This window comes from Sinocyclocheilus grahami, unplaced genomic scaffold (genome assembly GCF_001515645.1).
Source record: "Sinocyclocheilus grahami isolate Dianchi unplaced genomic scaffold, SAMN03320097.WGS_v1.1 scaffold415.1, whole genome shotgun sequence".
NCBI classification, from domain to species: domain Eukaryota; kingdom Metazoa; phylum Chordata; class Actinopteri; order Cypriniformes; family Cyprinidae; genus Sinocyclocheilus; species Sinocyclocheilus grahami.
The window spans coordinates 122,576-147,762 of record NW_015505594.1 but is presented as its reverse complement, the minus strand read 5'-3'; the positions used below and the strand labels follow the sequence as shown (position 1 = coordinate 147,762).

At 38.8% G+C, this 25,187-nt stretch overlaps 1 protein-coding gene across 1 annotated transcript in view; it reads left to right on the top strand.

Moving 5' to 3' along the window:
* Nucleotides 1-25,187, top strand: part of LOC107551120 (forkhead box protein J3-like) — a 142,308-nt gene that overhangs the window by 64,138 nt on the left and 52,983 nt on the right. Inside the window, exon 2 of the mRNA XM_016232614.1 lies at nucleotides 6,475-6,913. Within this exon, the coding sequence (XP_016088100.1) occupies nucleotides 6,593-6,913 (321 nt within the window). The 5' untranslated portion in view covers nucleotides 6,475-6,592. The remainder of the gene's footprint in view (nucleotides 1-6,474; nucleotides 6,914-25,187) is intronic.

Genomic DNA, 25,187 nt, shown 5'->3' with positions numbered 1-25,187 from the left:
AACATTAGTGACATATTCAGCAGCACGTATTTATAGGCTGCTGTGCCTTTAAATCCGACTGCACGGATCCAGTATAATGATACACATCCGATTTTTTTCTCAGCTGTTTACATTCATTTAAATCATAACTGACTGCGTTTACGAGAATGATCGTCGAGACGGGTACTATTGACATAATTCTGTGTGTATGTGTCTGTTCAACCATGAGGAGATGCGAAAGACGAATGAACTCTGTGTTCGCACGCCATCTGAAACGCGTCTCTCTCTCTCTCTCTCTGTGTGTGTGTGTGTGTGTGTGTGTGTGAGGTGTGAGGCAGACAGCAAGACGAGACGGCAAAGAGTTGTTTTCTGCAACTTATTGCACTTAACTCTTTTTAACGTCAAGCAATTCTCTGCTATATGCGTCAAACTAAAATTTTAGTTTGATTTAAGTAGCCAATTATTAAAATGATTCAGATATCGCACGCCCTTGTGATATGCATATTGCGATATTTGCATTTGCGATATTTCGATAATTTAGATATATCGTGCAGCCCTAGTAACAATCGTGACATATAACATTTGGGTCGGACTTGCGTCTGTTTTGGTCACATTGTTTTAACCGCTTGAGGTAACACTAATGTTCGCGTCCTCTTAGCCTTGAAAGTAACTGCTGATCTTTCACTACTAAGTAAATCTAGTCAACAAATTCATAATGTAGTAATATGAAAACATGCACTATAGCAGGAATCCTCAAATCTGGTCCACGAGATCCACTTTCCTGCAGAGTTTAGCTCTAACCCTAATCAAACACACCTGAGCGTGCTAATCAATGTCTTCAGGATCATTAGAAAATCACAGTTACGTAAGTTTGATCAGGGTTGGAGCTAAACTCTGCAGCGCATTGGCCCTCCAGGGCAAGATTTGAGGAACTCTAGTATACTGTATACACACCACTTTTTTTTGTCTGTTTTAAATCTACATCTGAATTGTCCCGCTCTGTGCAGCGCGCAGTGTCACATGTCAAAACAAACAGCACGTTTTGTCAGTGACTTCCACCTCTAACTATCGGTGCAAATTAATCAGCAAAACTGATCAGTCGATCGACCTCTAATCGAATCGATTCGGTTACGGTTCAGAGGGTAACGATTTGATTATAAATTATATTAACAATGCTTTACACCCCCCCCTCCCCCATTTTAAATCTGTTTAACAGAAGCATGCATGTAGAAAAATAGATATTAAAGACATATAATCAAATGTAAAAAATAATCCCTGCATAGTTTTTAGTGTATTAATTGCAAGTAAATTGATTATTATTAAAGCTGCAGAAAGTTAGTCAAGACCAGTCAAGAGTGTTTCCCCATTCCTTTTGTTGTTTGATTAAAATAAGGGTCATTCTGTGTCAAATAAACCAAATTTCAGAAACTTCCCCCTGTCAAATATTTGATTTTGTCAGTATTTTATCTGAGGAAAGATAAACATTTATAGCGATGAAAGCCAAAATACTAAATGTCATGGATGTATATTTACTGAGTAATCCACTATTTTGTAGATGGGGGAGGGGGTCAAAATGACAATTTTCTCATGAGATTCATAGCCAAATAACAGGAGGGTAAAGATAACTTCAGAAAGATTCTATTGAGATTCATATTGAGATTCCAATATTGCTGGAATGGGAGCAGATAGTGCCATAAAAATTAAGACACCAAAAGAAAAATTTGTTAAAACCCAAAATCTAAAATGGCATTAAGACATCTGTAACATTTCAGGCCTGTAAATATTTCAGGAGTTACAGGCCTGCAAACATTTTTCCCATTTTTGAACAATCACTATTGGCATGTAATGCAACAAAGATTGCTAGTCAACAGGTTTTACTAACAGACCTACCAATCTTTGTGTGAAAATAACATGATGCTGCTGACTTTGTGAAGTAATTTTTAATTTGGCTCCAAATCTCGGGTGAAAATTGTCATTTTGACCCCCCACTACAAAACAGTGGACATCCATGGCATTTCATATTTTGGGTTTCATTGCTATACATTTTTGTCTATCTTCAGAAAAATATAAACAAAATAAAAAATTTGAGATTTGGTGTTGAGTAGATATAATGTTATACATCACAGTAGGGATGTAACAATTAACTGCGAGCCGGTTGAAAATATGTGACAATTCAAATCGGTTGAGATGCTAAGCAAATCGCGATTCATTAAGGGGTAGGAGTTTATAAGAATGGATGTCTGAGGGGAACTTACTGTCTTTAGAAAAGTTTAGATGGTATTTTTTCTTTTCATCTTGCCTCTGTATAATGCATATTAAAGTTCATAAGTGCAGCGCCGCTTTGTTTACAGCGGAAACCAAGGAAACACTTTAAGCACCACCTGCTGGCAGAGAGTGAATCTGCGTCTCATTTAGCTCATCTGCTGTTTCATGCAGATATTTTTTATGTATAGTTTCACAAAACTGAAGTTAAACCATTCTGTTTTTGCTTTACATTTTGAAATTATACAATCTAATTTAGATTAAAACTGCTCATGTTCCATGTATGCAGCATCTTTGTTTGGATCATGATTAAAATGCAGTGGTTGCCTCTAATTTTAAATGGAAAGAGCACAGACAAAGCCTTTTGTTTATATGAAGAGATTTATTTTATTTGTGTTATTTATTTGATTTGGGGCTTGTTTTAAAATTTCTATTTAGTTTTGTTATTTACATTTATATTATATTAAAATTTGGTCATTTAGCAGACGCTTTTATCCAAAGCGACTTGAGGACAATAGAAGCAATCAAAACCAACAAAAGATCAATAATAGTGCAAGTGCTATATTAGTAAATTATTGTAGTGTTATATTTCAATTTCACAAAGAAATGTGCAGCATTTTGTCCAAGCAATAATAAAAGGACACATTTAATTTATAATTTGTCTTAAATCTCATTTTGTAAAAATAAATAAATTGTGAATCGAATCGTGAAATCAAAATCGTGAATCGAATCGTGAGTTGAGTGAATCGTTACATCCCTATTGGTTTATTTGTGGTGGCCCACCACAATAACAAAACTGACCGCCACAAATAGATTTTCCAAAAGGTTTTGACTTTGTTGAATAAACATGAGCACTGCACGTTTCAAAGTCCAAATGCGGCGCGGGTGTTTTTATATGAATGTATTTTGAAGGGAACTTACTGTCTTTAGAAAAGTTTCGATGTCATTTTCATTTAATCTTTCCTATAATGCCTGATAAAGCAGCATTAATGAGTGCATCCCTGCTTTGTTTACAGCTGTTACCGGGGAAACCGCTGTTTCTGCAGCTCCTGAAGCTCCTCCTGCTGGCAGAGAATGAATTTGCATTTTCAATCAGTCAGCCTGTCAGCTTTTATATATCCTATATTTCCCCCGGGGGAAGTGCTACCACAAATAGACTGTAAGTCTGTGGGAAACACTGCATCAGATTTTTCCCTCAACTGTTTCTGTTCACTTAAGACATAACCAATTGTGCTTACCTGAATACTTACCTAGACAGATATTTTGAAATAATTCTTTGTCTTTCTGACTGTTCAAGCACAATATGCCACTAAAGAGAACTGAAGGATCACATGATGTCTGAGAGAGGCGGCTTTCTGTGCATTCGCACCTCAAGTGCATCAGGCAGTGCAAGTAATGCATTGAGATCTTTCTTGTGGCTTATTGTGCTTAATAGCTGTTTAACATTAAGCACATCCTGAAGTACCCTCAGTAAAAACCAAAACATCAGTCACAAGTGCTTTGCTTCCTAAGGACATATGCAACTTTTTAAATATATAATAAGAGAAGCCTACTTTATTTACAACAAAACCGTTGCATCTTTCCCAAAAAGACTCATGGCTGTATTCGATCAAAAGGGTGCTTCTACTAAATACTGAGCAAAGGGTCTGAATACTTAGGACCATGTGATATTTCAGTTTTTTTTTTTTAATAAATCTGCAAAAATGTCAACAATTCTGTGTTTTTCTGTCAATATGGGGTGCTGTGTGTACATTAATGAGGAAAAAAAATTAACTTAAATGATTTTAGCAAATGGCTGCAATGTAACAAAGAGTGAAAAATTTAAGGCGGTCTGAATACTTTCCGTACCCACTGTATATATATGCATTTTACTGCCTGGCACTGCAGAGGTGTGCTAATTACCACAGCAGTGCTCCTGAGAGCAGTGCATTACTGGGTGATGTGCATCGAGTCAGCATGGCAACAGCCCTGTGGCAAGTAGGTGATGCTTAAGACTTGAACCTTTATCTGTAGATTTCATCATTCAGAATTTTTGCATGGATACTTCTGTGGTTTGTGGAATGGTGATGTGAATATTAAGTTCACAGAATGCCTCATTCAGTGTGCATCATTTGGCATTTTTGTACTGTATTAGTTTATTAGTCAAAACCTTAAAATACATTGTGCATTATGCACATTTGGCATGAACAGCCTCACGAATAATAAAATATTTATCCCAAGTCCAAATGAACGTTTAATCAGCTGTTTTGCTATTAAGAACTATAAGTGTTTTAAAAGTTCACCTGAAGTATATTAGCATCGTTGCATCAAAATCAGACTTCTTTTTAGATGAAACTTTATATGAAAGTTTTGAACTTTGCATCAGTTCTTTTGTTGCTGCTTTTTATATCTGATGCTTTTGTTTTTGATATCCAACTCCTTTATTTTGATCAATATTTCAAAGTTTTTCTGAGTGATTCCAACTATGCTGCCCACAGTTTTATCTGCTACAGTTAGCTTTGGTGATTCTTGTGTAGTCTTTATTCTTTCAGATGCATAGATGCTCATATTTGATGAGGGCAAAGTGTGCAAATTCTCTTGTTGTTATCCAACATATCCATGAGCTGATTTTTTATTTTTTTTGTCTGAATCAACGTCGTGTTTGGGTTAATGTATTTTGAATAATATATATATTTTTTTTAATAAAAAAAAAAAAATACTACAATTTGTCACCATGTTTTTGCTTTCACCATTTCATTTTAAATGGTTCTCAGGTAGTATAAATTGAAGTCATAAAAGTTGCATTCGTTATGAAAAAATAAGTAAAATTCTGTTTAAAATAGTTTTAGGTGATATTACCGTGTCACCACAGAATATTAATTAATGCCATCTACCCTTTTGTAGAGATTTTTGATATCAGTGTTGATATTGTGACTCTGAAAACCTTCAGACACTGGCTAACCTTTCATTTACATTTATGCATTTGGTAAACAGTTTTATCCAAAAGCATGTTCAGGCTATTTATATTATCAGTACATGGATGGATGGTTGCCTTACTTTTCACATTTATTTTGCTGCTGACTGCCTGGCATTGCTTTTGGGGTGGTTGCCTGATAGTTGCAACATGCAGAGGTTTCAGTTTGTCAGTGCAGTTTATTTCGGCAATCTATGTGAAAATCAGATCAGATGCATGAGAAATGGAGGAGTCCACTGCGCATAGATTTGGTTTAATTTAATTAGCAATGCCCAAAGGCGCTCATTTCCTGCACGTGAATGGCGAGGATGCTAAATTTGAATTTTAAGTTTGCACTTCATACAGCTGGATCAGAGGGTCTCATCCTTGCGCTGGAAAAAATATTTTAAATTAGAGGGTCATGACTCACTTTTATGGAAATGACCGAATAATGAAAAAAGAGTGTCTGTCATAGCACTGGCCTCACAGACATCTCATTCATCAGATTTCAGAGGCTCGTGCTCGCTTTCTGCCTTTCTAGAGGAATTTCAATGAGGTTCTCGAGAGAACAGGGGAGGTATTTTTAAACCGAGGTTCGTCTGAATAATATGTGGGATATTCCCTCCCCTGGTGCCTTCCAGATGTGTTGTCATTTTCACGATAAGACGTTCTATGCAAAGTGCAGATGGATTATGCCGCCTGACCATGTACCTATGTGACGGGACGGGCCTCACGCTTTTGCTACTATTTTAAGCCAGAGAGGGCAGCGTGCCTAAAACACAAGGTTGTTTGTTGGGTGTAGGGTGCAGCCACAAACAGGAATAAGAGACCATGCCGCACGACGACGACACTAAGGCCTGTTTACAACGGAGAAACATGGAGAGGGGGAAGGGTAGAGGGAGAAAGAAAGGGTTACGCTACTGGAGAATTGGAATTCTTTGTGAACCGTTCCCCCATTTGGCTGGCAGTTGTGAAAACAATTCCGCAGTATTTACTCAGTTTGCGGCTCAGATTACAGTTGTGTGAGTCAGCTGCAGGGTGCAGGCCGGAGGTAGGAGGTGGGCCAGACGGCTTGGCCAGTCTGTGTTTTTTTTATTTTTTTTTTGTCTGCAGATCAGCGTCTGTTCTGGAGCTTCTCTCCAAAGAGAAACGCTGCCTGTTTGAATGTGCTAATTAAAATGACATTGGTTCCAGCTGGAGTGGTTCTAACTATTGAAGTGTCGGCACGCTTCAGAAGTGATCGCTCATATCCTGACAGTGTCGGGCAATATAATGATCCCCTCTCTCGCTTTTCTCTGCAGGTTTTGTTTTTGAGTGACGCCGACAAAAACCGTGATCTGAGGGAGCCCCTGCATTCTCGCCGCACCGGATCATTACCCCTCCTTCGCCGCCGCCGTTGCCGCCACTTGACCTGCCACCATGACGTCGGAGCTGGAGAGCAGCTTGACCTCCATGGACTGGCTGCCACAGCTGACCATGCGAGCGGCCATTCAGAAATCGGATGCCCAGAGCACTCATGGGCCGGGCATGGCTAAGAAGAGTGCTCTGCTGGACCCCAACACCACACTGGACCAGGAAGAGGTGCAGCAGCACAAGGACGGCAAACCACCGTACAGCTACGCCAGCCTCATCACGTTCGCCATCAACAGCTCGCCAAAGAAGAAAATGACACTGAGCGAGATCTACCAGTGGATCTGTGACAATTTCCCCTATTACAGGGAAGCCGGCAGCGGTTGGAAGGTAAGAGCCGATGTGCTGTAAGCGTCAGTTAATTTGTCATTATTTGCTTTCTGCCCGTCAGAGACATTTGCATGCACACGAGTGACGTCCCTCCACTTAAATTCAATCAGTGTACCGAATCAGCCCTGAATTTAGTCAGAGGAGACTGCCAAGGTTAATGTGTGAAATTATTCTAATTTCTTATGCTGTCAAGGCTTTTTTTTTTCTTCCTTTCCTCGCCAAGGAATGTTGCGAAAATATCAAAGAAACAGCCACGCTGCTATTTTGCAAAGCACCATTCAGATCTGTTTATGACCATTAATATTTGACACAGTATCTTGTCTCTCTACACACAAGAAAATAAAGACTCTTTTTGCAGACACAAGTGTGAGAAGGAAGTGTGTTGATATTCACCCAGCCAGATCCAGCCACGCAGGCCATAGATGAGGGAAAAAAACTGCCTTTCATGGCTTGTATTATTCATGCCAGGTGCCTTGATAGAAGTCCATTATGTTGGAGAGAGCCATTGCTGTGTCACCATCTCAAGGAGCATATGATATACAGAGATGAAGCCGTGCTGATTGCCTTTTAAAAAGCGGAGATGGAAATTGATATTAGAATGAGCTTTCCAATCAGTTGACATTTATTGGCAATAGAATCGGTAGCACAGCTTTATTGCAGGCAGACAAGATGTATGTGGTTCATATCCGTGCGAGACGCGACCCTGTGCATGCGTGCATGCGTGCGTGTGTGTGTGTGTGTGTGTGTGTGTGTGTCTATCTGTGGGTGAGCATATTTTCACACCCACCACCCTCTTTTGCTGTGCTGTAAAACGGATATTTATGTTAGTGTAGATATGAGAACAACACATGATTTTGTAAGTTTGAAAATCATCTTAAAATATGTTTTTAGATGCAGGTTTTATTTGATAACTATAATCAAAATAACAAATCAAACATGTGGCTCTCTACACTTGCACCCCATTGTTGTCTGGATTATAGAGCAGGAGAGTTTTTGCATGTTTATCAATCCTATTACCTAAAGTTTTCTTCCCTTCAGAAGCGTAATGCTATTTCCGCTGAAAAGATTTGTATTTGCAGATATATGAGGTGAGTTTGAGGGTCAATGTGGTGCTTTTACTCATTTAAAAGGAACCTTTTTATTCTCTTGCCAGAAACGTGCTCACACTTTGTCCGTGGTACCTGGGAAGATGGCTGCAAGTTAAATTGCTTGCTAGCACCTGTAATGCCTTTTTTGACATCAGCCTTTCTTTTTTCTTTCCACACCCCCCTCCGTACACATTTTACATGGTGGACAGACGACATAAATGGATTTCTATGTTTTTCACTGAATTTACTGAAATCGCTGTACAAGGTTGCTGCCCTGACACGTTTACCGTGAGTCGGCTTTCCATTTTGCTGGAATGTAGCCTTTTTTCAAAAGCCTCGTGGAAAGAGGCGACCCACCGCTGTTCTCAGTGATGGCTGCTAATTGCCACATTCCATTTCTATATCATGCATTATTACAGCTATTATTTTGGGGATCTAGCTGTATGTCAGTTTACAATGGGCCAATATGCATTCTGTAGTGTGTTAGTGTTCGTTTAAGCAGAGTAATGAAAAGTTAGATAATTGGATACAGTTCTATTGCTTTTTTTTAAGTTAAGATATAGCTGAACTCAAAGGCATGCTGGTCAGTCTGTGAAAGTGCTTGCATTTAGATGCGAGACAGGCTGAGGCACTATGCCTATGTGATGTGGAAAATGGCTTTCAGGATATCGCAGCACAGAAGCATCTCATAGGCGGAAGAGCATGCACTGATGGGAAAACAGATCTATGGAGCTGGTGTTAAGAATTGTATAACAGCAATACGAGTGTTTCTTTTAATAGATGGAAGAGCGTGAATCTCACTCCGACCGCCATCGACTATTATTTTAGAGAGATCCTTTGTCTCTGAAGTGCGCGCTGCTATATTTGTGCATTTGCACATATGCCAAGCGTGGCTGGGGTGAATGTAGGTCTGTGTGCAGTCATCGCCCTCCATCTCTCCACACCCCCCCTGAGATGTCGGCAGCAGGAATTTACGACCCAGCGCACGCACACGTCTGTTCTCTATGATAATTCTAGCTGTGCCAGAGAGATGAGACCAGGCTAATCCAGGCGGCGGCAACTCATTTAGTCATCTCAATAGAACTCCATTAGCCAACGCTTTTAAGAAATATCAATAAGTGCTGTCAGTAAGAATAGATAATTCATCAAGGTCAAAAAATATTAATACAGTATTAGGGGAGATAGATATGCAGCTTGAGATGAATTTTAGCACATTCTGTCTCTGCATTATGAAACCTGTTACTGTAGAGTAGGGTTGTCGCCAGGGTTAGAAATTAACTTTTTTTGCTGACAAGCCACAGTGGCTGGTGAAATGCAGAATTTTACTAACCGCTCATGTCCCCCCCACGCCTAGCTATTTTTATTTTTTTCTTTAAATTAATCTATATAAAATAACTCACCACGATGTAGAATTGAACAATTTTCCTTTTAAAGTAACTTTTTTTTTACACTGTCATTGGCTTTGTAAGGGGACTCTTTGGATTTTTATAAGCTATCGCAGTGTGTGGGACTTCTATTCCTATACACTACTCGTTTAAAGTTTGGGGTAATTATGATTTTACTTTTTTTTTTCAAGAAATGTTTTATTTTATTCCTCATGAACGCATCACATTGATCAAGTGACACTAGACATTTTTAATATTACAAAAGATTTATAATTCAAATAAATGGCCGTTTGAAAATGTACCGCATATTAACAGCTTGATAATAAGTTATGTTTATTGGGTGCCAAATCAGCATATTAGAATGTTTTCTGAAGGATTGTGTGACACTGAAGACTGGGTTAATGGGTGCTGAAAATTCAGCTTTATCATCACACTTTTAAAATGACATTTTAAAATATATTAAAATAAAAAGTCTTTGCATAAAAAATTATATATTAATTTTTTTAGTATTTCATAATATTACTGTATTTTTGATCAAATAAATGTAACCTTGGTGAGCATATGAGACTTCTTTCGAAAACATTTAAAAATGAATTCCGATCTCAAACTTTTGAACGGTAGTGTTTGTACTAATGGCTACCAGCAGCCTTTCAGGTGTGCAAAGGGGTGTTTTAGTTATTGGCTTCAATTTATAAACCTTTAAAGGGGTGGTTGACTGTTTTTTTTTATAGGCTTGATTGTGTTTATGGGGTGCAGTCTAACGTGTGTTAATGCTTTGTTTGTTCAAAAATTCATTATTTTTCACATAATTTACCTTTATTCCACACCGTTCTGTCCCTTCTCTGAACGCGCTGATCATTTCCTGCTTTTATGAAGCCCCTCCCTCAGAAATACACGATGGGCTCTGATTGATTAGCTGGCCCAGTGTGTTGTGATTGGCTAAACCGCCTCTAGCGTGCGTCTAAACGTCCCCCTCAACATAGCGGCATGTGCTCCGGTTATATTGTAAACAATGACGTCGTCTATATTGCTTATCAATTTGAGCCCGATTGAGACGCAGAGGATATTATTGAAGAGGATCGCGCAGAACAAGTACGGCTTTTAATGTAAGGCCTAAGATTTTTGTTTGTTGTCTCATACTTTTAGATACGCTGTTATTTGTAAATGCTACTGCTTCTGTTAGCTTTTAATATACGGTTTTATTCTGATTAAAGTTTTAATACAGTTCGGCAACCACACGCACGCGTCCATGTATAATGCTTCTCATAGCTATAGTATGTGAAAATAAGTGTATTCACTGAGCTGATGATCTGAATGAGAGAGCGAGAGAGATGCAGAGGGTGTGCAGAGCAGGGCGAGGCCAGGAACAGGATAAGAACGCTGCTTTAGAACATTTTGAAACTTGTGAATCCATTAGAATCATTAGAAGACAGAATCGTGATTCATATATTAATAGATTTTTACCTGCACCCCTAGTTTTCTCTTCCTCTTCTCTAAAGTAGCGCAGCATGGCCTCTCCCCCTTTGCTGCGTGTTCCCGGAGGCGGGGTTTATGTAAAATTCTGGGTTCTTGACGTAACGGACCTGGGAAGTAACTCGTAGTCCCTTACCAGTCGTTTTTGTAGGCATTAAACTGCCAGAATTTTAAAAGACGATATCTCCGTTTGCATTGAACTTTCAGCTTCGTAAATTTGCAGATATTGTTTGATCAAACAGCAACATTACACACTAACTAACATTAAAAAAGTGAAATCGCAATCAACCACCCCTTTAATTTAATTTTATCACACCTGTTTATATTCACTTTAAACAGACTGAGAACAACATATATATATATTGTATCGACCAAAGTGAAATCCATAGTGTAGTGTTTTTTTTAAACTTACTTTATTTTTGTATATAATTTGTATCAAACAATCCAGTATTACTGCCTCAGAACAGCAGGGTGGTGTTCAATTATGTAGCCACTACACAGATTCAAGATATTGCTTTGACTGTCACCAAAAGAAATCATCCTCCATCCCTTTTGAAAGCCCTTACATAATACACTCGTCTTTGTCCAGTTCTCATAATCCCAAGTTATCTGCGTGCAAGCTACCTCAGTGAAAAGAGTGAAAGAGCAAATGAGATTAATTTGCCGTCTTGGTTTGAGAGGCTCACTGTTCCCAGTCAAACCCACTTGTCACTGATGAGATGTTTAATGCTGTCAAGATGGTTAGCACCCAGTCACCTTCTGAGTTTATGAATTATTGTTTCACCGATGCTTCTGGTGAAACGAAAGCCATCGCAACCCACCTGATCTGTGCGTTCCAGCGTCCTCATCCCGTTTGACCTCAGAGCACTTATATAGAAGCTGTAGCGGAGTGCAACTAGGCTAAACCTCAGTTTAAAAGCATTAAATGTATGGATGTTAGAGGATTATGGAGGACCCGAGCCACGCGAAAGCTCTTGTTATCCTTTTTTTTTTTTAGAATTTTCAATCTCTGTTTATACAACAGGTTTGTAATCCGGCCACAGTGCAGACCATAATCTGATCAGGCACTCAGAAAACGTGCGGCGCTAACAGATGTGACAGCGCGGCCTGCTTATGATGGCTTTGCCACGGCAGCTGCTCCTCAGAATACACAATGCGGTTCTGGCACTTTCTCGTCTAATTGCTCCCTGATGATTTACCAACAGTGCTTCGGGAAGGCCGGGTGACTTTTCAGGTCATCGCTCTACCCACTTTCAAACCTACCGTATGAATCTCATTGTGCTTGAGACGGCTCGTCTGAAGTGCGGCCGGAAATTCCAAGCAGTTCTTGCATCCTAACCAGTTTAAATATGCTTGAAATGTTTGTTCTGAATCTCTTCCATTGCTACCGGCATGATATTCTCCCGTTTCCACACCTGCATGCAGGCGAAAAAGTGTGCAAATGCTTAATTCCTCACAAATGCCATAGCCGTTGATGCTCCAAAGCGGTTTCGGCCTGCGCTAATGGATAAATGCGGTTGCCGAGTTTGAGTCTTGCCCTGTTTAAAAAACGCTGTTGGCACTTGTGGAGTGTCCGGACCTTCTTCTTTGATCTCATTATGAAATGCAAATGCTCACCAACCTAAACAGATCAAAGGTTGCACCCGCTGTTGGGCAGCCAACATAATAATGGAAGCCAGGGGCGATTTACCGTTTTTTCCCTAATAAGTGATTTGGGGGACTGCTTCACCCCTCAAGGGCGTTATTTACTTGCGAGCTGGGAACATTATCTCTTAAGTAACTAAACGGGCCAAATCCCAGCTCCCTTTGCTTTTATTTAAATGTGGAAGCACAGGTATTGCACTCGTCATATCTCTCGACTCAGGCTTGGTGTGCAGGGTTTGGAATATTAAGATGTAAAATTGCTTCAGCGCGCTCTGATTTTCAGTCTAATCCTCCAGCCAGGATCATTACGCGGTCGGGCATTTCATTTTTAAATGTCCTCCTGATATTAAATTATTCAAATGGTAAGATACATATTGATAAAGAGTTGTCTGTATGTTTTTTTTCCCCCGACTTCTTTTTCTAAAAATACATTCACCTTACATCAGATTTGAAAATCTAGTGCGCATATATTATTATTAGGCCTGTGTTGTAAATATATTTAGTTTGCTGCCTCTCTGTGTTTTTAATTGTGGCAGCAGCAGAAGTGGCTGTGTTGGTGGTGGGAGTGGTGGTGATTCATGCCGTAGCCAGTTTGATCCTGCTGTGTGGCTGGCTCCCGTGTCAGGAAGCTCCTGCCTGGCTGCCCGCCCACCAGCCTCACCTTGCCCCATCCCACTCGTACCCCGCCGCTCACACAGAGTAGGTGGACAAAAAGCGTAGTGGCTCACTAGGTGGAGCTGGCAGAGAGGGCACTCGCTACACCTCGCAAAGCATGGAATTGACTTTAGTAATGCTTTTGAAAGAGACTGATGTCTTGAATCATGTTAACCAGTACTGCTGTAGCCGTGTAACTGGTCTTGATCTATTCTTTGTTTTTTAAAATAAGTACTACTTTTGAGCACTTGGCAGATAAATCAACCATCTAGCTGAGTACTCTAGGGAGAGATTATTAGTCTGTGTACATTACTGTTTGGGGTCAGAAAGAAGTTTCTTATGGCCACATTCATTTGATCAAAAATAGTGTAAAAACTGTCATATTGTGAAGTGTTAGTGCAATTTAAAACAACTGTTTTTTTTGTTGTTGATTTTTTAAATAAATGTTAGTATTTAATTTACTGGGGGCAGTCGTGGCCTAATGGTTAGAGAGTCGGACTTGTAACCAGAAGGTTGCGGGTTTAGGTCTCAGGTCCGGCAGGAATTGTCGGTGGGGGGAGTGAATAACCAGCGCTCTCTTCCACCCTCAATACCACGACTGAGGTGAGACCCCCACCGAACCCCCAACTGCTCCCCGGACGCCTCAGTAATATGACTTCCCACCGCTCCAGGTGTGTGTTCGCGGTGTGTGTGTGTTCACTACTGTGTGTGTGCACTTGGATGGGTTAAATGCAGAGCACAAATTCCGAGTATAGGTCACCATATTGGCCACACGTCACTTCACTTTCACTTTCACTCCTGTGATGGCAAAGCTTAATTTTCAGCAGCCATTACTCCAGTCTTCAGTGTCACATGATCCTTCAGAAATCATTCTAATACTGATTTGGTACTCATGAAGCATTTCTTATCATTATCAGTGTTGAAAACAGTTGTGCTGCTTAATATTTTTGTGGAAACCATTTTTCAGGATTCTGTGAATAATTAATTCAAAAGAACAGCATGTATTTGAAATATAATTTTCAGTCACTTTTGATGATTAATTTAATACATCCTTGCTGAATAAAAGTATATTGTAAAATATATATATTGTGAGTAAGGATTTACAGAGAGCAAGAAGCCCATGATCCCTACTATGCATGTAGGTGTATACTTCAACTAAACATCAATCATTTGTCCTTCATTGATTGATTCAACCACATCTGCGGTGATAATGAGGCCTGTTACACAGTCAATACCTGACATGGAACATTTAATGCTGGGTGAACTTTTTTAGCTTTTCTTACTGCTTGTATAATAGCAGCTGCCTTTCCATCAGACACTTAGGGGTTAAAAACAGAATCATCAACTGAACTGATTTGAATGTGTTTTTAAATGTGCTAAAAAGAAAAAAGTAAATGTTGGCAAATGTAAATGTTTTCACTGTTTTGTGTAAGACATTCGAAGACATGCTTTATTTTGAATACAGTCACAGCCAAAGGGGTTGCTCATCCTCTCATACCTTACTACTTAAATTCCTGTTTTTATATTTGTCTACATACGTTTTTCCCTCCTCCCCCACAGCACTTAATTGCCTTGTTCTGCTTGAGATACTTGTTTTTGCTTTCTCCGTAAACCACTTTATAAAAAATAAATAAATAAATGAAATAAATAAATATAAATAAAAAAAATCAGCACAGTTATCATGTCAGCCTTTAAACAAGTCAGCAGCATCGCTCATTCTGGCGAGGATGCTCGGCTCTTTATTAATTGAGGCTGGGATGACCTGAACATGGCCTCTCATCGCTGCTGTGATTTGGCCCCAAGAGAGAGGAGCTGAGCCATGATGAATTTGCGCATGCTATAAATAGTCTGGTCCTTCGAATCTGCCTTTAACTCTGAATCTACTCTCTGAAATCTGCTTAAGCTGGAGTTGGACTGTCTGTCACTGCCACTGGCATTAAGAAGGGAAAAAATAGTTTTTTTCATAAATGGTCATGCAGTTCACTTTGAAAAGATTTTCATCTATGATTTTTTAATTAATTGTGTGTAATGGATTCTCCTCTTCTCTCTTTTGGGCCTCCTTGTCATTGTTCTGAAATAATTTATGGTGTCTAGAAGGGGGGGGGGGGGGGGTATTACTAAAATATTACTTTAAATAATCTGGTGTTCATATAGATCTGTTGTTATTTTCTGGAAATGATGAATTTTTATTATATTTTATTGCTTATACCTCTTCTAAGATGAGTATGTTTTTTAATTTCTGTACTATTTTAAGTTGGTACAGCTTCGCAAAAACCTTTAAAAATGATAATATAATATAATATCTTTCTTTCTTTCCTTCCTCCTTTCCTTCTTTCCTTCTTTCTTTCTTTCAGACCCTTAGGGCCATAACAGAAAAAATAAAAGTAAAGAAGTAAACAAACATACATACTTTTACATACATCAAACACTATTTAAAAAAACATACAAACTTGAATTCCAGTGCTTCCAGAACAAGAAGGAATACCTTATGTCACTTATGCCACTTAAGTCCATTATGATTGTATTTCTTGAGTCACTTAATGGACACATGAAACTATGCATATAATTCCTTAACACAGCATGCAAAGTAGGAACATCATTAGATACGAACATTTGGCTTGCACTTATCCACCTTGTGAGCTTCAGCAGAATTCTTAACGCATCATTAAATGCCACCTGAAGCTTTTTCATTTTAGCTTTACTATAACTACACCATAAATGTGCCTTATAAAAAGAAGTACAGTAAGCTCTAAAAAGTGCTATTTTAACATCATCTGTACACATGTAAAATTTATGAGCCAACCTATTTGCCTGTCCATATAGCTTACAGCACTGGCGCTGCACATCATCATCATTTAAATCATCTCTAATAATGTAACCCAGGTATTTTATTTTATTTACCACATTTAAAACTTGGTCACCTAAATAAAAATAAGGGACGCGCTGCACATCATCATCATTTAAATCATCTCTAATAATGTAACCCAGGTATTTATTTTATTTACCACATTTAAAACTTGGTCACCTAAATAAAAATATGGGAAATTTTGCTTACGATCCTCTTTAGTTTTAACAATCATAACCACACTCTTTTTAGAATGAAATTTGATATCATATTGATTGAAATTAATAAAAAGGGGTGACAATATTGCACTTTGCCGAACCCTATTTGTCATATAAAAGGGTATGGAGATGCTGATTTCATTTTCCTGCAGGACTTGGCACCTGCCCAGACTGCCAAAAGCTGGTTCAATAATAACCATGGTGTTACTGTGCTTGATTGGCCTGCAAACTCGCCTGACCTGAACCCCATAGAAAATCTATGAGGTATTGTCAAGAGGAAGATGAGAGACACCAGACCCAACAATGCAGATGAGCTGAAGGCCACTGTCAAAGAAACCTGGGCTTCCATACCACCTCAGCAGTGCCACAGGCTGATCATCTGCATGCCACGCCGCACTGATGCAGTAATTCATGCAAAAGGAGGCCCAACCAAGTATTGAGTACATGTACAGTAAATGAACATACTTTCCAGAAGGCCAACAATTCACAAAAAATGTTTTTTTATTGGTCTTATGAAGTATTCTAATTTGTTGAGATAGTGAATTGGTGGGTTTTTGTGAAATGTGAGCCAAAATCATCACGATTAAAAGAACCAAAGACTTAAACTACTTCAGTCTGTGTGCATTGAATTTATTTAATACACGAGTTTCACAATTTGAGTTGAATTACTGAAATAAATGAACTTTTCCATGACATTCTAATTTATTGAGATGCACCTGTATATAACAGTAATGTAAAAAACCTAATAAAAAATGGGGAAACCCCTCTGTCTTGTAACTTTATAAACAGCTTAGTGTTATTAATTCGATCAAATGCCTTAGAGGCATCTAAAAAGCACATAAATACTGTAGAATTGTGCCTATTATACTTACTAACCACTTCCTTTAATGAATATGTGCATAAATCAGTGCCATGTTTCCTCTTAAAACCAAACCGATTATCCACAGTTACCAAATATTCTTTGAGCCTATCCATAAGGATAACCTCAAATACTTTTGAAATTATACTTGCTAAGGCAATTGGCCTATAAGTTCTATACTAGATATTTTATCAGTTTTATCTTTAATTACTGGCACTAATAAAACTGTTAACATAGATTCAGGTAACACCATGTATTAAAAATCCTGTGAAACACAAAGCAAGTGACTCTAAAATGTTTTGGCTTGCATACTTCAAATGTTCTGCGGCTATCAAATCAGGACCACATGATTTGATAGCAAGAACACACTCTGTGCGTTCTTGCCACCACCATCCGCCATCTTTCTATAATATAATGTAATGTAATACAAAACATGTTTTCAATGTGTACAGAAAAATATAGATCTTTTTAAATTTTCATATTAAAATACCATTTCAAAGAATTTTGCACAAATTTTAAACTAGGTTTTAAAAAGTTTTTCCTTTGTTATGGACATTGTCTTTATCTACTCACTTATTTTTGAACGAGGAGAAAAACTGTGTCTATGTTAATCTAAATGGTTGAACATGAAGACCCAGTGTAACAGCGGATTTAACTGATCTAGACATTTGCGTGAGGAGCACCTCTTCCAGAACGAAGACAAATGCTGCACAGCCATACGCAATAGTACTTGCGATTTCAAGTAATTATCCATAAGCTGCCCATTTACTTTGCTTTCACTTAAGCAAACCTGGCCCTTCTTGTCAATTCTTTTTTTGAAGACTCGAATTTAAAGATTAAGTAGGCCTGCCAAAGCATTACCAGTACAATGCTGAGTTTTAACAATAGGAAATGTGCCATGGCAGAAATGTTTCATCTCATTTTATGCCCATCTGACATGGTTTTAGCAGGCAGGAGCTGCAGACAGAGTGGCACCATGTGTGTGGTGTCACTGAGGATATGGCACACTGCCCAGGGACTTCACATAGAGCTCCCACATCGAAAATGTCATTGAGCTCCATGCTTTTACTATCTGGGTTTTGGGTGACTTTGGTTTGTCCAGGACTTTGAGGTCTAATGAGTTAGACCAGGCTTTTTTGATCCCATGCCTGTTTTCCCCCCCTTTGACTTAAATTCCCGCTAGGAAACAGCAGAAATTACAAGATCTCTGCTTCAAAGCAATATGTGTCTTTTGGATTATTTCATTTTTGCTATAAATCCAATTTCTGTAATCATCTCGAGATAAGAAAATGCACTTCACAACGCTGGTATCATCATTAGTTTGTCGCTACAGTTTTTATGTATGCACAGGTGCAGTGTCCTTACAGAATTCACCCTTTACTCGGGAGAGGAGAACAGTGCCTCTTAGCAGTAGAGCACAGCCAATGATGGATGCACTGCTTTGTGTACAGCATTACCGGGGAAACCTCTATTTCTCCCGCTCTAAGTGTGTCCTGCTGGCAGAGAATGAATTTGCATATATATGCCACCACAAATAGTGTAAGTCTGTGGGAAACACTGTCTTTTATAATGACCTTGGGCCATATATACATATACTAGGTCTGTGTATCACCAGCAAAGTCACAATACGATACGTATCACGATACATGACTGCACTGAATTTCACCTCAGCAGAATTTAGAAAAACAGCTGTTTATTAAACACTGCTTACTATAGTGCCATTTCTAACTATTGGCAGAGCAGGCAGTTGACCTCTGCATTATGAAGGGCCTCCATAACTGTACCACAGCACAATATAGGTAATGGCATATGTTTCATATTTACATTGTGCACTCCCCACCAGGTACAATATTCTGATTGTTTGCATCTTGTTTTTAAGCCCATAAATAATAATGTACTTGTTCTAATCAATTTATATTGTAATGTACTCATTCTAATATATTTAAAAAATAATTTACATTGCTGGTAGGTTATCATTGCACAAATTAACACACTCTCTACTAGTAATGTAACGATTAACTGCGAGCCGGTTGAAAATCGATTCAAATATGTGACGATTGAAATCGGTTGAGATGCTAAACAAATCGCGATTCATTTAGGGGTAGGAGTTTATATGAATGCATGTCTGAGGGGAACTTACTGTCTTTAGAAAAGTTTAGATGGTATTTTTTCTTTTCATCTTGCCTCTGTATAATGCATATTAAAGTTCATATGTGCAGCCCTGCTTTGTTTACAGCAGAAACCAAGAAAATGGTTTAAGCACCACCCGCTGGCAGAGAGTGAATCTGCGTCTGATTCAGCTCTGCTGTTTCATGCAGATATTTTTATGTATAGTTTCACAAAACTGAAGTCAATCCATTCTGTTTTTGCTTCAAATTTCAAAATTATACAATTTAATTTAGATTAAAATCTGCTCATTTTGCATGTATGCAGCATCTTTGTTTGGATCATGATTAAAATGCATCATGTAAAAAAAATTATTAAAAGTTTTTGCCTCTAATTTTAAATGAAAAGAGCACAGACAAAGCCTTAGTTTGTTTATATGAAGAGATTTCTTTTATTTGTGTTATTTATTTGATTTGGGGCTTGTTTTTTAATTTCTGTTTAGTTATTTACATTATATTTAAATTTTGTAATTTAGCAGACACTTTTATCCAAAGCGACTTACAAATGAGGACAATAGAAGCAATCAAAACCAACAAAATAGCAATAATAGTGCAAGTGCTATATTAGTATATTATTATAGTGTTATATTTCAATTTCACAAAGAAATGTGCAGCATTTTGTCCAAGCAATAATAAAAGGACACATTTCATTTATAAATTGTCTTAAATCTCATTTTGTAAAAAATTAAATAAAATCGTGAATCGAATCGTGAAATCAAAATCGTGAATCGAATCGAATCGTGAGTTGAGTGAATTGTTACATCCCTACTCTCTACAATTAAAAAAAAAAATGAGAAGAGTTCTAAACTAACGCGCTCTCTTCGAACACTCTCTCTCTCTCTGTGTCGTAAATGAGCAGTTGATGAGTTACACTTTTCTGAGAATAGAATATTGAAGTGGAGATCGCTAAACTGCAAGCTAACCGCTGTTTTCAGAAAGCAAGCACGTTTCTCAACAGTGGAGTTTTAATGTTTTAAGTGTTCAGATACTTCTCATGACCCTGAAAAGTCTGGATGAGCTATACAACCAGGATGTATAGGCAGTCGTCTTTCTTTTCAAGGTGACGTGGGCCGCCTGTAGCAGTGGAGAAAGTCTGGTCAGCAGGCAGAGAGGGACGGGCAAAGCTACTACTGCTGGTTGCCACTCCTCTAGCCTCTGTTCTCCTTATCGGGGCCAGCTGGCTGCAAGGCCACGTCTCACTGCCAACTAATTGCCTCTGAATTAGACAATTAATGTGGCCTTGTAGAGGGCTGGAGTGTCTGACTAGAGGGACGGCAGTGAGCAGAAGGGTGCCCAGCCTCTCCTCACCTCAGCAATGTATTATTTATGGGTCGTTGTGCTTGACAGTTTTACATTAACTTTGCTAATGGACTCTATAGAAGGGTTGTGACTTTTAGATCTGTGTTAAGTTGAATACGAATGGGAAACTTCGTAATATTTTCCCCCCTTCTTTGTCAAAGCACAAAGAATCTGCTTTTCTGTCTTCTCGACTGCAGTTTAAAGGAGCGTGTTGCCTGAAGGGAAATGCTTCAGATGGATAAAGGTGTAAAAGACGGGTCCCTGTCCACCCTCGGCACCCTCTTTGCTGCTTCTGCTGTTCGTTTCTGTTGATTGATTGACTGCCTCTGTTGTGTGAGGGATTCTTGTGTCAGTCCTCTGTCGTAGATGAATGCTGAGTTTCCCTTGGTTTGCCAAAACTGTTTTTTAGCCTTTTCTTGGAAGCGAGCAGTGCCGTTGCACCACTGTTAGAGCCTCTAGCAGATCGATTTTGTTTTCAAAGAGCCTAATTGTTGGCATTGACTTGAACAGTTGTATTCTGTTGATCTGCTTGTGCTGATTGTAGGCCACTAGCACAATAAAGTGTTCACATAACAGCCCCTGTCTTACAGTAGTGTTGAGAGATCGGGCTGCATTGTGCATATGTGAACTAGATGGTCACCTCTGCTCCCCTCATTAGCTCCATTGGTTCTAATAGTGGTTATTGACTGGATGGAGCTTTAAGCACCTGTAATATTAATGGCAGCTCTCCCAGCTGCGATGGATGAGTGCTGCGTTTGCTAGTGGTGCTGAGGATGCTCTTCTATTGGTGCTTCATCAGCCACTTGTGCGCAGCGGCCGTTCCAAACTCGGAGTTTGCTGGTGACCCTCACATATTCAGGCCTGCTCCCATTTTGTTAACTGTTAAATCTGAAGCACCAGTGAATATTAAAGTTTTTTTGGACATTTGGAGCATACTAGATGTGGAGATAAAAAAAAATAAAATGTGATATTGAGATACATTTGTCACAATATGAAATTGGCCCCCTAAGGACGGCCCTGAATAATATGGCTATTTCAGGAACTTTACATGGCCAAAGCACATATTAGACGGCAATCGGAAATTACAAATACTCAATGGTGGTTTAAAGTGAGTTTTGAGTAAAAGCGGAATATAAATCGTATTTATTGTCTTATGTAGCATGATGTGTGCATGAATGGTCTGGTAACACGTGCTTTTGGTCATGTAGTATGAACCGGCTTCTGCATATGATCGGAGCTCCACGCAGCTCCCGCACTACTTTCCTGTTTGTCGGAGATAGTGGAAAGCTGGCTTGAAACGCAGTGCAAACCCCAGTATGACGAGGATCATTTTCATTTTAAAACAAAAACGTACTAGTGTAAATGTAGCCTTACATCTAAGGGGGCTGGGACGCATTCACACTACAGCCTCACGTGTGAGCCACATCTCTGAGTGTAACCGGTGTAAACTAGTAGGTGTGTTCGACTTGACGCAGACCGACTGTGCAGACCGATCGGTGTATTACAGTACCACGAGAGCTATAGAGAGCAGACTGCTCCGTACGCTTTCGAATCGCTCTTGTGGATGTCAAAACACTGATCGATCTGCGCTGCGCCGCTTCTGGTCGAATACTAGTGCTGCAGACTTATTGGCTCACTGACTTTGATGAGATTAACCCCTTGTAACAACGTTCGTAGGTCGGGAAGGAGGAGGCGGGAACCGGCGGACATTTAAACAATTTAATAAAATAAACCAAAACCAAAACGATTGCCGCACACAAAACACAAAATAAAGTCCAGGCCTGGTCCTCTCTCGTCCAACACTGTTGTCACTCCTCCTTTTATCCTTCCAGAGCTCCTCTGTGGGACTCGAGACCGGTGCGTGGTGCAGGTGTCATGCATTAGCATTTTCTCCACCGGCCTCGCTCCATTCCCACGGCTCTCAGCCCCACCCCTCTCGTCACACCACTTAGGTATCGAAATTTGGTACCGAACGACGAGATGTTTTTCGATACGCGATGGTATCGAGGCAATTCGGTCGGTGCCTAAAAAGTATCAAACTCGATACCCAGCCCTATTCATGTGGCATGGAAAGACTATATACCTTTTGGTTCCATAATAGATGAGAAGAATGTGAAAGTGTTTTAAACGCCGTATGCCGAGTATCTTTCACTCCACTCTCAGACAAACGCTTTTCCCCCCCCTGTCTCTGTCTGACAGCAGTTTTGAGGCAGTGCTGAATAAGGCCCAAAAGTGTCATTGTCAGTGGCTGTTGCAGGATGCCGCTCTGAGCCGGCTGATAATTAAGAGGAGGGCCTGACAAATGGCTCTCATCAGATTGCTCATCTGGAACTGAGAGCACACGAAGGCTTTCAGGGAGGATAAACTGGGAGAAGTCTCTTTGCTTTGCAATCTTTCATAACCTTCTGCGGCTCCTCTGAGGAGAGCGGAGCAAAGAGTTCTCTCTTTAAAACGCAACACAGCTATGCCACACATAAGTGCCAAGTTCTCTGTCTGCCGCGGTGAGATATTCCTGATTTTTACTGGACTAATACACAATGGCTTTTATGTTTTATTCCACCACCAGTTTGGGGTTAATTGATTACTTGCCTATTTGGAAATATTTTTGTTGTTGTAAAATTCTTTTGTGCTTTTGATTGGGAGACATTTCTGCTTTTGTTCTGGCATTGTCTATGTATTATAGAAACATTTACATTATATACAGATCACTTGCATCAGAACCTAAAATGTTTACAGCAAAGAATATTTTTCATGTTGGGAAATGAGAATGCATGTGTGTTGTTGCTGTTTGTGAGCAGGTAATGTCACAGAGAATGTTAGCTGATCATTTACAATAATGTTTAAAAGTTTAGGGTCGCAATTTTTTTTGTTTTTGTTTTTGAAACAAGTCTCTTATGCTTACCAAGGCTGCATTTATTTGATCATGCGGTAATATCAGGGCCTGAATTTCATTTTGGAAAATGGGGGGGAATTCCCCCTTTAGGTGACTCTTATGGGGGGAATTTCTTTTATTTTGATGGGGGAGTAAGGGTATTTTTTCAGACATATTTTTAAACTACAATCATCCAACCTAAATGTTTCGTCACCCAGATTCATATTTATATTGTGAGGAAGATTCTTAAAAACAACTTTGATTTCAAACTCTGAATTGAATTTATTTTAACTAAAAAAGACAAGTAAACAGTCAGTCATAAAATAATAATAGATAAATGACAAGCAATGGCACAAACAAATACAATAACAAGATACAACTAAAATTAACTGTGCTTTTAAGTTTTATTTATTTATTTATTTTTTAAGTTTTTCAGGAAGGTATGTATAACAGTAATATTCAGGTACAGAAATACCATAGAAACTGAATAATCTATTTAACTTTAAAACAACACTGGTTAGTCTTCAATGTATAAATAATGACAGACAGCAGCAGGTTTATTTAGATTGCTGTCTCTTTAAGACCTCATGAACAGATCTAACTGTTACACATAAATTTTGTTTCTCAACTGTTTACATTCACTTAATAGCGTATATACAGACAATGTTTAGTATAAATTGACTGTTTACGTGAATACTCATCAAGACGGGCATTTTGACATACTTTTTGTATGTATTTGGCCATTTATGCCCAATAAGGCGCAACACAACTTCATTCTGTAGTCGCCACTCTCAGATGCATCTCTTTGTGCACACACTCTGGGTGTGAGCTCACAGAAAGGGGTTTCACAGAGAGCTTTTTTCCCCAAGTGCTGAATTGAGCAATTGAATGTTTAAAATTGTACGACTCAAAAGCACGTGCAAATGATACATTCCGTCATCTGTCCCGAGTCTTTCACGCCAAAATATTCTGCATTACAAGTGCGGAAACTGCGGGAATCAGTAGAATTATGCGCAATACCCCCAATCCCATGCCGAAATTCAAGCCCTGAATATTGTGAAATGTTACAATATAAAAATAAAATAAAATAAAAATGTTTACGTATACTTTTAAATGTTATTTATTCCTGTGATAGCAAAGTAGAATTGTCATCAGCCATCGCTCCAATCTTCAGTGTCACATGATCCTTCATCAGTCATTCAAATATGCTAATTTGGTGCTTTATTATTATTTATTTATTTATTTAGTCATTTAGCAGACGCTTTTATCCAAAGCGACTTACAAATGAGGACAATAAAAGCAGTCAAAACTAACAAAAGAGCAACAATATATAAGTGCAAATGACAAGTCTCGGTTAGCCTAACGCAGTACACGTAGCAAGGTGTATATATACGTATACATGTTATACACACACACATATACACACACATATACACACACACACACAAAGAAAAACAAGTAGATAGAATAGAAAAAATAGAAAGCTAGTGTTTGTTAGTTTTTTGTTTTTTTGTTTTTTTTAAATAAAAATAAAAAAAGATCAATATAGATAAAGTAGAATTAAAATAGAATAGAAAGTGTTAGAGTTAGAGGGTCAAATAAAGGTGGAACAGATGTTTAGTCGTTTCTTGCTTGAAGATGGTTAAGGATGGTTAAGGACAATCCTGCTCGGATTGATTTGGGCAGGTCATTCCACCAGGAGGGAACAGTTAATGAAAAAGTCAGTGAAAGTGATTTTGTGCCTCTTTGAGATGGCACAATAATACGCCGTT